The 17944-nt window shown below is 51.8% G+C and overlaps 1 protein-coding gene across 6 annotated transcripts in view; it reads left to right on the top strand.

The window, feature by feature from the left end:
• The first annotated feature begins 1195 nt into the window (after positions 1 to 1195).
• CUX1 (cut like homeobox 1) overlaps positions 1196 to 17944 on the top strand; it is a 377925-nt gene continuing 361176 nt past the window's right edge. For 3 of the 6 annotated variants that reach the window (XM_061209656.1, XM_061209654.1, XM_061209653.1), the window contains exon 1: positions 2184 to 2976. In XM_061209656.1, the coding sequence (XP_061065639.1) occupies positions 2647 to 2976 (330 nt within the window). In that variant the 5' untranslated portion in view covers positions 2184 to 2646. Of the gene's footprint in view, positions 1413 to 2183; positions 2977 to 17944 lie in introns of those variants that run through there. The other 3 variants (XM_061209655.1, XM_061209658.1, XM_061209657.1) reach the window with 3 other exon arrangements.

Below are 17944 nucleotides of genomic sequence, written 5' to 3'. Positions count from 1 at the left end.
TTCACTCCAACGATCAACGCTAAACCCTCGAACTCAGTTGAAATGCAATTATATCCCACTTACATGTTTTATTTTGTGTTCCTTACAGATTTTATTTACATATAATTTTCGAGATTGAGGAATGTGGGGATTTGTTTTAACTAATTACACGTTAAAAGAAGGGCGGGAGAGTAAAACTACAGTATTCCTACTGGAAACTCAAACTCACACGTGTGTATAATCAATTAAAGATGACGACCATAAAACGCGTACTTCTTGCCAGGTTTCTTCGAAGAAAGAAATCAAAAGAGAATTGACTTTGGGGTTTATATTTTAGCATTCCTGTAAACTAGGGACCATGCTTTTTGTTATGAGCGTACCCACACTTTCCAAGTTTTTGCACCCAAACCGGTGTGTCTGAACTACAGGAAGTTTCTAAGGCTGTTCCGCTTAAGCGGTGCGGGGGATACAGAACTGGGCTCCAAGACTTTTCCTGTCGTGGCCTAAGCTGGCGCAGCTCCGGCGGACAGGGGCCATTGGGACCCCCGGCCACCGGGGGCGCGGTGCGGCGCGGGGACCGCGCGGCCACTGTGCGGGACATTAACGTGTGCAGCGACACGGGGGTCAGGGCTGCTTTCCCCCGGTTCCAGTGCCCCCAACATGAAACGCCGTTCGTGGCTGGCTCGGTCTCTGAATCCGGCTGGGTCGCAGGGAGAGGGTGTGCGGCAGCCGACCGCCAGAGCGCCTCGCACAAGCGCCGCAGCCGTGGGCCAGGTCCACGCGGGGTCGGGGCTCGGGCAGGTGGTCGCGGCGGCTCCGCGCGCTCGGCGCCCTGCCGGAGGGCGAGTGAAAGCGGCGCGGGGCCGGTGCCCTCCCCAAACGGCCGCCCGCTCCCAACAGAGGGCCCAGAAGGGGCTAGGCTGCGTCGCCGCCCGAGACCGCGACCCCCCGGCGCTCGAAAACCGCCCCAGGTGAGCCGGGCCCGGGGCCTCCTGCGGGGGCCCGGAGCGCCCCTCCCGTCGCCCTCCAGCGCCCCCTCGGGGCCGGGGAGGCGGCCGCCGCCCGCAGGGGCCGGGGGCTCGGGAGGGGCGGGGGTCGCGGGCCTGGCGGCGGGCGCGGGGGGGAGGGGGCAGGGGCCGCGCACGCGAGGCCCGGCGGCCGCCGCCGCGCCCTCGGGCTCCGACTCCGGCTCCGGCTCGGGCTCGCCGTGGCTGCGGCGGCGCCGTGAGGAGGAGTCCGCGTCCTCCGTGGCGGCGGCGGCGGCCGGCTCCAGGCCGGGTTTTGGCGCCGCCCGCCTGCTGCCTCCTGGCGGCTCCTGAACTCCAGCCCCCTCTCTATCAGCCTCTCACTCCGTCTCAATATGTCTCAAGATGGCGGCCAATGTGGGATCGATGTTTCAATATTGGAAGCGCTTTGATTTACAGCAGCTGCAGGTCAGGCTTCTCCTCGCTCGGCCTCTCGCCCGGGGGTGGGGGCTGCGGGCGGTCGCGGCCTCCCCCGGGGCCCCGGGCTGCCCGGCCGCCGGGGGGCCGCGGCGGAGGGGAGGAGGGGGGTGCCGGGGAAAGCGGGGCCGAGTCGGGGATAAGTCCCTCTCGCTCCCCGGCCCCCATTGATAACTCGCTTGATCAGAAATTGATCCTCTTTGTTCAATTCATCGATCAGCCCAAGATGGCGCCGGGAGCCGCCGCCGCCACCGCTGCCCCCGGTGTCGGCCCCCACCCCGGGCGCCCCCCCGGCCCTGCGCCGCCACCGCCGCCGCCGCCGCCGCGGGACCGGGGAGGGGGCGGCCCCGGCGGTCCGCGGGGTGCGCGCGCGAGCGGGGAGCGGGCGGCGGGCGGCGGCGGCGGGCGCTGCGCCGGGAGGGGGCTGCGGCCCGGCGGCGGCACCCGGCCGCGCGCCCCGCGCCCCCGGCCCGCCGTATTCCCGGGGAAAGTTTGTGGGGAGTTGCTGTGGGGGTGAAGCGCCTGCCTCTCCAGGAGGAGCCGCCGCCGCCACTGCCGCCGGCGCGGCGGAGCTGGGGCTGGTGGCGCTGTGGTGCCGCCGGCTCGGGGGAGGGTCAGAGCGGCCACCGGCGGCGGCGGCGGCGGCGCGGCCCGGCTCCGGCCAGGCGGGCGGGTGGCCGGGCGGGCGTCCGCGCTCCCCGGCCGGCCCGGGCCCCGGCCGCGGCCCCCGGCTGTCAGCGGGCGGGGACCGCGCCGCCGCTTCCCCGCCAGGCGTGGGGCGCCCAGCGCGGACCCCGGGGTTTGTTTACGTCCGGGCGGGTGCCCGGGGGCCACCCGCAGACCCCGCAGCCGCCCCGCTCTTTTGTGTGCCTGCAGGAGCGGCGCGGAACCGGCCCCTCCGCGGCCGGGGACCCCGGTAGGGGCGCTTGGGGAAACTTGCTGGGGGCGGCGGGCGCCGCGCACGCGGAGCCCGAGTGTCGGGTGTCCCGGGGGCGCGGGTACGGGCGCCGGAGGAGGACTGCAACTTTCCCCGAACGCAGGCCCGGCTCTGCGCCCGGGCGCGCGGTCTGTCCGGGCCGGGGGTGCTTGCTCCCCGGCGCCTGTCTGGGCAGCCCTCTCCCCGCGCCTAGGGGCTCCCGCGGACCCCAGTAAACACCCCTCCCCCCGCTACTCTCTGACCCTCTCCTCCGAGGCCCTGTCCTCGCAGCAGGGTCCGCGGGGGGCAATGGACCGCGCGGCGGGTCCGCTTCGAAATGCCTACTCCGATCGGGTTCTCGAAAGCAAAGCCCCGGGGGCCTCGCTGGACTGTGGTGTGCTGGGCCGTGGTCCACGCGCCGAGCCCCGGGCGCCGAGGGGGCATCGTGCTGGGGCTCCACATCCGGCGGCCGAGCCGCAGCCGTGCCCAGGGGGCGTGTTCCTGCCTGCCAACCCCCACCCAGGGGAGCGGCGCGCCCTCGGGGTCTGCCCGGGACCTGCCAGTTCCGCGCTCGCGGCGCCTGGACGGCTCCGGGACTCTGCCAGGTGGATGTTGTGCGTAGCCGGAGCCAAGTTGAAGGTGAGCGGCGTGTGGGCCAGCAGCTCCGCGAGCGCTGGCGGTGGGGTTGGGGGTGGGGTGTCTGTGGCTTAGAGGGACCCTGGGCGGCCTGGCGCTCCGGGGCTGGGGGGGGTGGGCCCTCGGCGTCCCTGGGGGACGGCTGTTGCTCCCAACTCTAAGGTGTGTTTGAAGGTAAACTTGGCCGAACTTTCCTAACCCGGAGGACTGGTGATAGTGACCTACAGTACTTTTAGGAGGAAAACAAATGAACTCCAGATGCGGGCTTGTATGAAATGAAGCGGATTGGATTAAAATGTATATAAACGGAGTCTGACAACTTTGTGTGTGCTTGTTTTCTGCTCTTGCCTACGTAAGAGCGGTAAAGCAGACTCATAGTCGTTATGAAATTTTTTCAGATTTCTCACTTAACTAGCAAGAAGACTATGTGAAATATGTATTTCCGATAAGATTAAAACTTAAAGGAGTTCGTGTTTATTGACTAAAATAGATTACTCCAAAGTGTCTATTGTGTAAATTAGATTCCTGAATGTAATGAACACAGCTGAATGGCATTTTTGATAAATTGGTCTACCCTGTTTTAGTAAAAATAGCTCCCTTTTACCATAATTTAATTCCTGAGCTTACCGTAAAACCCGTTGTGGAGTTTTAGGAGACAAACCTTAATTTTTTTTTTCTTGTCTTCCTAAAATGTGACATTCTAGCTTAACACCAATGCGGTTTCTTCTTTAAGCATCCTGGCAAAACTGCCTGGGAGGTGGATTTGGTTTCTAGGGAGTTATTATATGAACTCTTTGACCCCGGCCCCCCCCCCCTTGGTGATTAGCTACTTCTTCAGTGTAGCATGGTTAACTGTGTAACTTTACTGAAAAGTTTCCCTGTCAGTTCATGTGAATGCACTTTCAGATGCTGATCTGGAATTTTAAAAATTCTTTGAGCATCGTTTTTTTTTTACTGAGCAGCCATTGGCTTTTGGTGATAGATAAGGACTTGGCCTTCGATGATTTCCTATTGCCTGTTTGAAAACCTTCAGCTGCCTGTGGAACGCCCAAGTTCCAGAATGCTAAAGTAGTTCTTTTCTCTGGGCCCTGAAGAGGCCTTTTGAATTGATATCTAGTTTAGCGTCACCTCTATTCCCATAGACAGTAAGTGAGCCAGTGGGACTGCAGTTTGAGAAGAGAGAATTCATTAGTTTCAGACTCTTCTCATCTTTCCAGAACCCCTTACACCGAGATCGGGTTGCCTGCAGAGCCCAGCGAGGGTTGTGGTATTGCTACCTGAGGGTAAAGAGGCTGGGTCTCAGAGGGTCCAGGTGAGTTGAGGCAATTGTGCCCCTGGCAACAATGCGAGGAGCCTGGGCTGAGCTCTGGGCCCTCTGCTCCGTCTGACTTGAAGCTGCCTTGGGCTGTGCAGTGAGTGCCCAGGAAGAGAGTTTCTGAAGACTGAGCTCTATTTTGTTTCCTTTTTAGTCCCAAAGTCTTGTTGGTATGGGAATTTCAGTGCTCTGGCCTTGTTAAGACTAGTTGGACAAGTTTTTATCCTATCCTAGACTTGTAAAAACCAGGATTTTTTTTTTTTTAATAAGAAAACCACTATTGTATAAATTTGCCTTTTAAATACACGTTTGGAAAGAGGACACTTTCTAAAATGAGCTCATGTAACTCTGTATGTTACGGTAGCTTTTTGCCAGTGCCTGGCTTCCCTTTAGGGCGTTCATTATTCCTACGTGGTGACTAGTCTTTCCCTTTAAGGAACCTCTGTAAAAGTAACCTTTAAATGTTTTCCTCTTTTTCAAAATAAGAAAACAATTTCATTTTTGCTGCAAGTCCATTTTCTGGTTGCTTTTATTTTGTTTTCTCCTGTTAAGGAAATGTGTATGTTACCAGCCCTCCAGAACTCTTCCCTCTAGGAAGTATATTATTTTGATTAAAATATGTATCTCATCTAGGACCTTTATAAAATAATGAGTAAACAAATGGAGGGGTTCCACACAGCTGCTGTCTTTGTTTTCTTGGTTCTCTTAATATCGTTGTCTTTGAGATTGAGTGTGGGAAGGGGGTCATTATCAGTTGATTAAAGTTTTTCTTTTTCTTCTATACAAAACTATGTGTAGGGTTTTTTGGGGGTTTTTGTTTTGGCTTTTTTTTTTTTTGAAAGGTGTAAGTCAGTGAAGGGGTTGAGTTTCGCAGCACCTCCTGAGGCAGTTGGGTCTAGAGGCCCTCTTCTCCTGCTTCCCCAATTTCACCCATCTCCTGCCAGTAGTTAGTGACATGAAACGGACAGATTGCTGGTCCCCTGAGGAATGACTCTCTCCTAATCCACTGAGCTAACCTTAAAATTAAAAGTACCGTCTGGTGAGCTGATGGAGCCCAAGACCTTTCGTGGCTGTTGAAGAAGTTCTCTGCCCTGTTGTATGCAATTCAAACGAACCCACTAGGGTTCACGCGCGGCGGGGGGGTGGGGGGGGAGGTGGTGTGGAGCAGGGGGGGGGGGTCCCTGTGCAGAAGCACCAGGCTGTGCCTTGAGACCCTCCACTCCGAGTCTACCCGGAGCAGTCAGCAGTCTAAACTGCTCCTGAGGCTGTGCTCACATTCTGTGTCTTAGGAGAGAAAACAGGGCTCCAAGTAGAAAATCCATGTGCCTTTCAGCTCATTTATAAAAGCACAAGGAACATCCGCAGTGAAAGGAAGGAAGGACAAATTTGTTAGAGGAAAACTTGTACATTTTTAAAAAGAAATTCATCGTGTGAAAAATCCTGCAGAGCTAGGCCAGATTCCCACCTGTGCTTCCGTTTTTTTCAGGTCACACGTTTGGCCTCATGTAAGTGTCACATATTTAAAAGACAGGTATATGTGATGGACTGACATAAATGCCGACTAAAAGTTACTATAAACATTAAATATACAGGATCGTATATTTTTAGAAATTATTTAAAAACCTATTTAAAATTAATGTATTATACATACATTATATATATATAGTAGCTTTCCCTATGAAAGTTCTGATTTTTACAAGTAATTGTCAAAGATAGAAATTCGTGTATTTCATCCTATTGTTTTGTCTGAAGCTCTGCATTATGGCTGCAGAGAGATAGTTTTGGTTTCAGCTGAAATTCCCCTGCCTCTGATTGTCTAAACCAGACCCTTAATCTTATTTTAACATACTTAAAATGTTCAGAAAACCCGGAAGAATTGTTTTGTATAAGTAGCAAGTGAATGTAGTTTAAACACTCAAGCAGTTCTGGTATCTAATTGGAAACAGGTGGAATTCTTGGAATCCTGTGTTTGAATCTTATTATAGCAAAGCCCAGAGACACTTCTTACTTATGGCCATTCATTTTGTCGAAGCTGTTTGAAATGGGGCTCCGTGACCTCTCCCTGTGCCCCACTGCTGTTTACCTGGCTGTTCAGCTGTGCTGGGCGTTCTAGGGCCCGGTTACCTGTGTGTGCTTGGACGCCCAAGAGAATGTGCATGTGTGGATCACGGAGTGAAAGGGGAACTTTAATGGTATAATTAGACGAGCGATTTAATATCTGTATTATATAACTAATATAGCAAAGAAATTTGTGATTTCTGATTTAATAAACATTTGTTGACATGAGCATTTGGGTACCTTTTCTTATACCCTGATAAACATTTCAAATTAGAAAGAGATTACTTTCCCTAAGTACATTTAGAGATGTAACCTTAAATAGTAACCAAACCAAACCAAACAAAAAACCAGGTTAGGAGGATATTTCAATAAAATGTTCATGGTGGGGCCCTCTGAATTATCTCAGTCATTTCTCCTATTCTACTTTTCAAAGCCAGCTAATAGCCTTGGTTTTGCTTTACGTTTAAGAACCAAGTTTCGGTTGGTGTTGAGGTGCTGATTTGTGTAGAGCCGTCGCTTCTCACAGTCTTGGATTTGCTGAGCTGTAATCAGTCCTGCTTTTCAGCTCTCCTCTGAGAACGCTGGTAGAGGAGAATGGTCTTTGGCTGGCCAGGAGGTGTTCCTGCAGGGACTTACCTGGGATTGAGGGGGGGTACCTGTGGCATAGCCTTCATTTGTACCATGGCTTGAAGCCGCTTTGAAGCACCTGGGCTAAGCACCTGGGATAATGCACCTGTGACTTAAGTCTGTGTGCTACCCTGTTCACATAATGTGACATAGTTAAAAAACACAATGAAGGCGAACAGCTCTTTCTGAAAGACATCTAATTTGTTGCAAACCCCATCAAGAACCTTTCCTTTGAAAAGTAAACAACTCTCTAATAAAAATAATTCTAATTCTTGCTGTAATTAAATTCTGATAGGATGATGTTAGTGCACAAAATAAATGTTGTCAGTTTCTTCATTTGAATCTGAAGGCCTTTCCTTATGCAGGAGGCCCCCGGCAGTCAGTCGGCAGAAGTTTTGTGTTTATTAGAGCCCTGGGCCTGGGGCAGCCCGGGAAGTTCTTCAAATGTATGATTGGTAGGATCCCTTCGCAGAGGTTTCCCCCCACCCCATCCTCAGGAACACCATGGGACAGGTGACCGGAAAGGAGTAGGGCTGGGAGTGTTCAGTCCTTCCAAGAATTTACCCAACACCGCAGAGCCACTGGAAGAATAGGTGGGAGGCGCACATGCAACTGACTAGATTCTGCTTCCTTCTTTGAGGCACTTGTGAAGCTGGGAACACCAACTGTGTGATCCACACCTTTTATAAAACACAAGAGGCCACAGCAGGGCCTACCCAGTCTTGCTTGTGGCCGACTCAGTCAGCTGACAATTGAAATCCTGGATGCTTTTGACTGTGATTTATGAAGTTAATGTCGGAAGAAGTTACCGGAGCTCTCTCTGAAGCTTGCCTTTCTTAGCATTACCCTGAGTAGACCAGCATGGGGCCGTTTTCTTAGACATCTTTCTCTTTGACTGTGTTTATCTAATAAGTTAAAGCAGTTAACCTTTTTTTAAAAAGTTTTGCATAGTTGTGAGGTGTCTTGAGTTTGGTTAAGGGAAAAACAAATTGACAAATTAGCTCTTTCTTAAGTGAACATTGCGAAATTGTGAGAAATAGAATGCCATTCTTACTGTCATTAAAATTTTATTTGGGTGTTGACAGCTTTTTGCTAAATGTAAGACGTTCAGATCCTGTCCACCCAGCTGTAAAAAACAAAAAAACAACCCAAGCAGCTCAAAAGCTTCTTTCCAATTTTCCAGTTTCCCCCAAAAAGCAAGACGGTCTTTCTTAAACACTGGGTCTTTTCCCCTAATAAATTGTGAACATTTTATTTTCTAACATAGTTTTATATTTTGATGGCCAAAAAGAATATGAACTCATTTTAGGCATCTTGGTTCAGTTGTTATTTTGGACCTGCAAGGGTCTTTGGTTTATTGCCACCTTCCCTTCGATTTTTAGAGGAGAAATTGCTGTTTAGGTCAAAATAATTTGATTTAAAGCTAGTAAGTGACACCAAAGGTAAATCCTTGTCTTGAAGAGCCGGAAGATGCAAATAGAAGCAAGGCCCGTGAGCTGCTGGCAAAGGAAGGGCTGCTTCGGAGCCGCCCTCAGCCTGGGTGCTGCCAGCCCCGAGTGCCTGCTCTCACCCTGCTTGCCCTCTCTGAGCTCCCGCCCTGCCAAGCCTGTCCCCTCCTTCGTTGTGACAACTTTTTTTTTTTTTTTTAAGTATTTGTGGAGCTCCATTATTTTGAGATTCTTGGAAGAAAGATACTATGTAAATGAAAATTAAAAATAAAATTCTTGCTGGAGGGAATTGTACATTCAATTTTTTGATTAGGTTTGGAAAAGATTTTTTTTCTCCTTACCCTGAAAATAAGAACATTCTGTTGCTCCTGTCACCATTTTTGCTTCATTGTGAAAGGTGTGGCAGACAATGGTGAAACACGTCCTTTATTTTCTGTTTTTCACCATGATAGTTGCCCTAGAACTTGAACCCATGCAGTTGTGTGTACAGTGAATTCTTTGTTTCACATTGTTCTACTCTACCCAGCTGCCCATAGGACACAAACCTTTTAAAGGGGAAAAGATTTGGGGTCATCACCATGTAGAAGTTACAACTAAAATACGTAGACCTGCAAATAAAATTCCACCTTCCCTTCCCGTTCATACAGGAAGAGGTGTTGTAAGTTGTACGTTTTTGAAACAGAAAGCTGTGAGAACCAGAGCATTCATGTCAACCAGTGTAGAAACCTCAGTTTACTGGCATTGCTTCATTTCACTAGTACCTCAGCTCCTCGTTTACGTAACACAGTGTGCTGTCACTTGGCTGTCACCGTTCAGCCAAGTAGGAGACGGGTCAGGCTTGGAGTCATGCTTCTGCTGCACGGGCATGTGTGGGACCCAGGAGCCAGACAGGAAGCCCAGGCTGCTGCCAAAGTGCCCTGTCCAGGGGACCTGGTCTGCCAGGGACCTCAGGGGCAAGCGCAGAGGACCAGTGAGGTGGCCAGGGCCTGGCGAGCACTTATCTTGGAGAGCAGCATGACGCAGGCAGGAAGTTGTCACCTGGAGCCGACCGTCCCCGGGGGTTGGGGGAAGGGGAGGGACACATGCCCTTCCCCCCATGGTTCCTCAACCCTGGCACCCCAATTTGTCAGCATTGATAGGGGATCGGAAGAGGAAAGATATTGCCAGTTATGGTTGAATGTCATTGTCAGGAGGAGTCAGAAGTGGTTTGTGGTGATTGTTTTACGTTGCTCTGTGTTGGTATGTAATTATGCTGTCATTTTAAGACACGCTGATACTTTAATAAATCTTGTGTGTGTGTGCGCGCGCGTGCGCGCACAGTTAGTTTTGAAGGCCGCTTGTGTGTGAGAGCCAAATCTTCCTAACTACAAGAGCTGAGAGAGTAGCCTTTACTTGTTTGAAAATTGTCTGTCTGAAACAGGTCGCAATCCATTATGTATGTGGCTGCTAGGTGAATCTTCCCAAATCATTGATTTCATCACGTCATTCCTCTCCTTAAAGACCCACAGTGGCTCACGTTGGCGCAGAATGGCGACCACGTTCCTTAGGAGGCAGAGTTCCTGACGGTTGTCTCCACCCCGCCTAAACCTTTTCCCCACTTAGAAGGATCCCAGATCCATGCTCCATTGGGGAAACAACTCCTCCTCTCTCTGCACATCTGAGTCTCCAGCCTAGTTTATGCACTTCTTCTTCATTTTAACCAACGCCAAGGGAGCCCCTGTGTGCCAGGCACTGTGATGCAGGGTGAGAGAGCCGCGGCTCCCCGCTGGAAGAGTGGGCAGCCTGGTACGGGCAGAGGTGCGCCGGGTGGCTGGGAGGCGGCTGTCACGGAGCATGTGCGTGGAATGGTGGAGGGCTGCAGAGGATGGGCGTCCAGATCCGGGTGGGGTGGGCAGGGAAAGCGCCCAGAGGCTGGTAAAGCTTGAGCCGAGTTCTGTGCACCTGGGGAAGCATGGGAGAGGGTGTTCCAGTAGAACAGTTGGGAGGTGGCCGGTGGTTACTGAGCTCTGGCTGTCTCCTTTGCTGTTTCTGATGGACCCCACATAGCACCCACTTAGCTTCCCAGGCACGCTCCTTACGTTGCTGTGCGCCTGCTGTTCACTCTGCCCTCTGCTGTGGCACCCACCACAATTCTTGGCACCCAGTGAGTCCTGCTGCACGAGAACTGCGGGCTTCTTTTAGGGAGCAGTCCTGTGTATTTCTGATTTGGGACTCACTCAGCTAGTTAATTTAAGAAAGCAAACGGAATTCTTCTTAGGATTGTGAAAGGTAGGCAGGGTATATTAGAATGGCTGTGTTTTGAAAGCTACTGATAGATACACACTGATAGAACATGTATTTCTTTTTTTATTCCCATTTATTGAACTCCTTCTTGGCGAAGTGACATATACGTTGGTTAAAATACACATAATTGTATTTGTGGCACATAACACAAAAAATTCACGTTTTTAAAAATAGAATCGGGCAGAACAATTCTTTGACAGAGATTTATTCTCTGACTCTGCTCACAGCCTGAATGGGAGGAAACTTCCCCATATGAATGGGGAAAGTTGGTACTGCAACGGTCAGGACTCCACCAATGCAAGAGAATGCGAGTAGCAAGAAACACGAAGGCTTGGGGGTCAGCGCTGGAGAAATGTCTCAGGAGTGCTCGGCCCCCAGAAGCTGTCCCATGGGCCTGGGCAAAGGCTCCCGAGCAGCTCGTTTCACAGCAGTGGCCTTCATAGCCTGCGTGCTTTCTCTGCTTCTTCATTTACAAAGAAAGTACCTAGGGTATTTTTGTAGGGGTGACGTCAGTGTCTGGCTGCATCAGCATTTGCATGGATTTGGGGAAGTGAGGGCTGCCAGGACCTCACCAAGGGGGGGTGCTGAGAGGAGCCACCGTCCCTGGGGTCCAGCCTGGGGGGCTGATGAGGGGGGCAGGGCCTGGTGTCCAGAGGGATGGGGAGGAGGAATAGGAGCCCCCCCAGGCAGTGGAAGAAGACATGTTCCTTTGTTGGGCTTTGTGGGTTTGGGGGGGACTGGCGGGAATTCAGGGGCTGAGCCCTGGGAAAAAGGAGGGGTGAAGTGCAGTGGAGAGGTTTTGATGTTGAAGTCTCCAAGATGGGTTGAAACCCTGGGTTTGAAGCCTGTGGAGGATTTGTTTGCGTTTTGGTTGGTGCTTGAGAGTTTGGCATCATTTGCGGTGGGGAGGGCTGAAGAATTAATCTGGTCCCCCCCCTCCCACCTTGTGTCTTAACTTCCCCATTTCTGGAGCTGGGATTGCAGTGATGCTTCAGGAAAAGGCAGAGAAGAGAAGGAAAGGATTGGATTCCTCATATTGTAGCTGGTTTTATGTCCACTAGTGACAAGACAGATGATTTAAAAAAAATTTTTTTATGCTATACATATATATATATATATATATATATATATATATATATATATATAGTATCACCTCTCATTTCCTGAGTATTGACCCTGGGCAGGATCTGGTTTAGGCTGTTGATTTCTTTCCTGTCGTCCACACCACAGTCCCGTGGAGGAGCTAGGATCCGGCTGGAAGGTGAGAAGCCACGAGGAAAATGTGGATGCCTGGGGCTGCCTCTGTCCCGTCCACACTTTCCCTGCCACCCCTGCTGTCCCTGAGAGGAGCTCTCCCTTGAAGCGGGGTCGTCGTGATGAGGCGACAGGGGGAGCAGAAGGGGTCCCCGGTCCACAAGCTGCCCAGGATGAGCTTGGGGGTGGGTGAGTCACTTAATGTGAACAGCTGGGGATTGCATAGAGTCTCTGAGGTGCACATGAAGGTACTTGGGTGACCGGTGGACAGACACCTTCTGGCCGAGGCCTCGCTGGATCCGAGACATTTTCTAGAGCCTCCCCTGCCCTGAGACTTCAGAGTCAGCTCCCAGCAATAGAGCTCCAAAGAGAATTATCTGAGAGATAATCCTTCCCCAGGCAGTGAGCACTCCCGTTAGCAAACTTTATCTTGATAGTTGGGGTACAGTTACAGCATTGGGGTGAACATAACCCTCCTTGTGTCACCTGCTGTCCTCAACGCCCCATCTGTGCACAGAGCAAATTTGTGGGAAGGGTTTTGGGGAAGTGGAAGGCAGGAGAGAGGCCTGATGGTGGGGCCTGGGCCGGAGGGAGGGAAGGAGGGAGGGAGGGAGGGAGGGAGCTGGCTCAGGAGAGGCCAGGCACTGTCCAGCGGGCAGTTCTGCCATGAGCACCGGGCTGTGGAGCGTGAGGCCTGATGCTGGTGCTGGGGAGCAATTCGCCGTTAGATGCTAATATTTGCCTTTAACCTCGTGACAGCCAAGACGAAACCGCCCCCCTCAGCCCCTGGGAATCTAGTTGCTTTAGCCACTGTAGTGATACTGGATTCAAATCCACTCCTATCACCCGAAAAGCATCAACCACACAGGGTTTTGCTCCCAGTTGCACGTGAAGGCGGTGCTGGGGTGTGTTCAGTAGGAGGCCGGCTCTGTAAGGGGTCTTCAGGTGGACATCCATCCCTTGATAAAAAGCCTGATAAGATGACACGCCTTATTTTCCTCAAGGAGTCCTCATGGAAAAGCTGAGTGTTTAGGCTACTCTGAATTCAGATGATTATTTTGCATGCCTGATTTTTTGGAGATGATGCGGCTTGTTTTGTAATGAAGTTGTACATTTAGTAAGAAAATATGCGCAAGGGTGCGCTGGTCTCAGAAATAATGCAGCATGTTTGAGTGAGGTGGTTTGCAGTTTTGTTTGTTTTTGGAATGACTCATTCTTTTTCGTAGACTATTGGGGCCTCTCATTCATTCTTTCACTTATTGAGCGGGTGTCCGTGGTGCCCAATGTCCGCACTGGATCCTGTTCCAGCCCCTGGGGTACCAAGAGGAATGAGCCCGCGGCCCCGCTGGTCAGAACTGCAGGACACACAGGGCATCCGCAGGCGTCGGGTTAGGGGCTGGGGGTGTCTGATGCGTGCGGAGGGCAGGACGGGGGCCTGGAAAGATGGGCCTGGGACATCGTGCTCCACTGACCTCCCCTGTGAGCTAGGCGCTATTCTAGCACAGCCTTCTAGTGACCAGAGCAGCAGAACGTCCCTGCCCTCAGGGAACTTACGATCTAGCAGGGGAGACAGAAAGTAAACACAGGAGGAATAAGTACAGTACAGAGTGCAAGTACGTGCCCAGGGCCTGGGCCCAGACAGCCTCTGTGCAAAGCCCTGCTGAGTCAGTTCTGTGTTCTGAGGGCCCTGAGAGATGCTGCTTTTAAATGCGAGAGGGCCAATTCAGCTCTCAGATTTGTTTTTAGGAGGATTCTTCCAGAAGCTCCTTAGGACAGGCTGATCAGAGTGTGAGGGGGAGGGGTGGTGAGGGATGGAGCTGGGAGGGTAGGACGTCCTAGTCCAGTAAGAGGCGGAGAGGGACTGGGCCAGGAGAGAAGATGCCAGGCTGAGTGCTGGTGGCCGAGGGAGGAGGAGGCGCCCGGGTCCTGGCGTGTCCAGGGAGGCTGCTGGGGTCGTGGTGGCGTGGCAGAGATGGGCCGAGTGAGTGGCATTTGGACAGGCTGCCTGGGGGAGAGGCGTCAGCTGAGGAGACTGGGGCTGGGGGAGGGGCTGGGAGCAGCGCCTGGAGGAAGGAGTGGTCTTCAGGTTCCGGTAGATGCTGAGCGGCCAGCAAGCCTGTGTCACCTGGTGCCTGGTGCTGGCCCTTCCATAGGTGGCCCGTGCACACGGCCGCTGGGCTGGGCCGGGCTCCAGAGGTTGATTAAAAGCAGGTGGGGTGCCGTCCGCCCTACTTGAGCGTTGGGTGTGACCCAGACATGCATGGAGTCAGCCCGCGTTTCTTTTATTCATCCCTATTTGCTTTTTGTCGGTAATCCTTTGTAATTCCCTAGTTTCATGGTGTAATTTTAATGGAATTAAACTTGAACACTTCAATTTGTAATTAATTACGTTCGGCTTCAATTACAATGACTAATTATAATGTGATACCTGGTGGCAAGTCAGGTACGTCCTGCTGGTGGGTTCCTGTCTGCCAGCTATTAGGATGGCCACTCTCTGTCACCAGGGGTGCGGCTGCCTTTGGGGCTGCCCGGTGCCTCTGTCCCACCCCACCAGGGGCAGCTCCAGGACCTGTGAGGTGTGCAAACCTGTTTTCAGGTCAAAGAGCTAGGAAAGCAAGTCTGGGGGAGGCCGGAGGGGAGGAGCAGGGCACTACTGCGGGATTCCTCTACTTACTCTGCGATATTGGAGGGAGGTCGCACTTAAGTCAGTGTGAACACGGCCTGAAGAACAGGCAGGATGGTTTAGGGAGAAAGGAAAAGGTACAAGAACCACCTTGGGGTGAAAGAGGGGGGTGGGGTGGAAGCTAGGTTTAAAAATGTCACTGTGGGAAGTATTCCCAGGTGGCCAATGTGCGGGGCTCTGGGACCAGTAAACTGCCTCAGACCCCACGATGGAGCTTTGTGTTTGCGGGCTTCCTCTTTGCATGTGGTGGTGGTTTTATTTTGTGTTAGGAGGAGGGGGTCTTGCTGAGAAATCTGTACCCCGATCGACCGTTGCCCCTGAAGCTGGGCACTCCCATCTCCCGCTGATGGGGAATGGCAGCCCTTCCCAGAACTGGGCTGGGGGGTGCATGTTCGCTCGAGGGCGCCATGGTGGGCCTTCCGCCCCTACCCGCACAGCCTCAGTCTCCAGACACTCCTGCCATCCCGCTGTCCTCCAGGGAAGCTTCTTGGAATGGACTTTCAGCAGTGGTGCCCACGGGTGGCATCCAGTGTCCGGTGGCCTGTTAATTTGAGAGGCTCAAGGCATCTTTTCAAAAGCTGATTCTTACATCTGAAACTAGGGAGGTTTTCTTGATGCTCGTCTGTGAGTTTTCCAGCATTTCCCCTTGGGATCGTGCTGGCCAAGGGGCTGTGTCAGAAGCGCAAGCTGAGGCGGAGTTTTGGGTTAGGCCGTGAGGGCACCTAAGTGTCTTACGGATTTCTGTTCTTTAAGGGAGAGTTAGTTTCACACTTCGGAGAGGGAGCGTGATGGCGCAGCGCGTGCTCGGAAGACTTTTGCCTGTTGAACACGCTGCGTGCTGTCCTGGTGCACAGGGCAGCTCCCTTGACACGATGCCTGATACCTCTGCTCTGTTACGTTTTAAGATAAAATTCATATAAAACTCACCATTTTAACCTTTTTAAAGTATACAATTCGTTATTTTTTGGTATGTTCACAGTGTGGTGCGACCATCACCACAGTCTAATTCCAGAACGTTTCCAACACCCCATCGAGGACCCCGTACCTGTCAGCAGTCACTCCCCACCTGCCCCACGCCCCCCAAGCTCTATGTAACCTTTAATCTACTTCCTGTCTCTATGGGTTTGTCTATTCTGGATATTTCACGTATAAACGGAATCATACAATATGTATGTGGCCTTTCGTGTCTGGCTTCTTTCACTCACTGTGATGTTCTGCTGGTTCATCCATGTTGTAGCAGGTATCACCACTTCATCCCTTTTTATGGCTGAATGATATCCCATGGTGTGGATATACAGCTTCTTGTTTATTCTTTCATAAATTGATGGGCATTTGGATTGTTTCCACTTTGGGGCTAGTGTGAAGAAGGCTGCTGTGAACATCTCTGTGTAAGTGTTTATGTGACCATAGGTTTTCAGTTTTCTTAGGTATATACTTAAGAGTGGAATTGCTGGGTGGTAGGTGGTGACTCTGTGTTTAACTTTTTGAGTCTGTTACTTTGTGGCTTCTTCTGTGTAACTCCTGTTTTCTCTGGGGGGGGGCGCTCATTTTAAGGCCCAGACTGCTGTTCCATCTTAACTCTGTTCTGTTCTGCTCTGGTCTTCCTCTTGACTCCTTCTCGGGTGCCTTACTGATGGGGATTCCCCCCCCACCCCCCACCCCCCCACCTTTGGGATCACTGTTATGTGCAGATGGATTGTGGAGAGGCTGGGAGCAGTTTGAATGAGAGCACACACTGTTGGCCGCCCCCCTCCCCCCATCTCTCCCCTCCCCGCCTTCCCTCCTTTCTCACCAGCAAGGGGCCTCTCCCCTGGCCAAGTGTGATGGGCATTTCACTTCATTTTCTGCCTGTGAACACGCCTGTGGGAGAAGAGGCTGCCCAGGCCTGCCGCCATCATCTTAGCACCAAAGGGGGAAGCCCAGGATGACAGGCAACCACAGAGGACGTGGAGCAGGGAGGTGGCAGGAACCTGGGCCCTTGCTCCTGCAGCTGCCCTCCCCCAGCTCTCTGTGATGCCAAACGAGCATTATAGCTGAAGTCCAGACCACAGGAAGCTTCTCCTGACGGCTTTGGCTGGGTGTGGACATGCAAGTCATGTTTCTGAGATGCGCTGGTCCTGGCTGAAGGCAGACCTGAGGGTGTGAGAAGAAAGTGAGCGCTTGAAGCTCTCTTTTCTGATAGCAAGCAGAATCCCATTTGCCAAGCCAGATGTCCTTCAGTACTTTAGATCCAGCCGATAAAGCACTGAGCATTTAGAATGGTTAATATAAGTACAGTTAGAAGCTGGTGTAAATTGTGAATGAAATTGACAGGTTCCATAAGTTACAGCAAAATACCAAATCTTCTTCAAGTAGAAGATGTATGTGTATCTCTGTGGTCTGTCAACCCAGACAGGTATATCATCTTACCCCCTTGGAATAGAAATGAGGGGCTGCTATCAACCCAGTTCACTATAATTCTGAAAGCTTAGGGACATCTTGCCAGTTGTTTTATGTCAAAGATTGAAATCCTTAAGTCAAGTTGTAAGAACTTTAACGCTCTCATTTCTGTACTATGGGCAGGAAAGATCAAATCCCTATTTTCTGCCTGCCTTCAGGGCATGTGTGTGTGTGTGTGTGTGTGTGTGTCTTGTGTGTGCATGTGTACACACACGTGTGTCTCCCCCCACACGAGTTGCAGTAATCACTTCTCAGTTCACAGCACATCATGATTCATCTTACTAATTTTTTTCTCCTTTCTGCTCTATCCCCATTTCTAGTCCCCTCCTCTCCTCATTCTAACGTCTTTAATATGCCTCTATATGGATGTATTCTTGTAAAGTGTGTGGCCTGTTTTGTATGTATAAGTAGTTATAATTCATAAGCGTGGCATCGTGCTATAAATCTTTCTCTCCTTCCCTTTCACTTCTCACTGTTTTTGAGATCTGTCCATGTTACCCCCCATAAATTTCATCATTCATGAGAGCTACATCGGATTCCACCTTAAGAGTCCACTTGTCTTAGTCAGCTCAGGCTGCTAGAACAAAATACCATACACAGGAGTGGGGGTGGGTTAAGTAGCAGACATTTATTCCTCACAGTTCTGGAGGCTGGGAAGCCCAAGATCAAGGTGCCTGCAGATTCAGTTCCTGGGGACAGCCCTCTCCCTAGCTTGCAGACAGCCATCTTCTTGCTCTGTCCTCAACATGATGAAGGGTCTTGAGAGAGAGTGAGTCTTTTCATAAGGACACTAATCCCATCATGGGGACTCCACCCTCATGACCTCACCTAAACCTCCCAAAGGCCCCACCTCCAAACACCATC

The sequence above is a fragment of the Eubalaena glacialis genome, chromosome 13 (genome assembly GCF_028564815.1).
Source record: "Eubalaena glacialis isolate mEubGla1 chromosome 13, mEubGla1.1.hap2.+ XY, whole genome shotgun sequence".
Taxonomy (NCBI): Eukaryota; Metazoa; Chordata; class Mammalia; order Artiodactyla; family Balaenidae; genus Eubalaena; species Eubalaena glacialis.
This window is presented reverse-complemented; position numbering and strand designations above follow the sequence as displayed.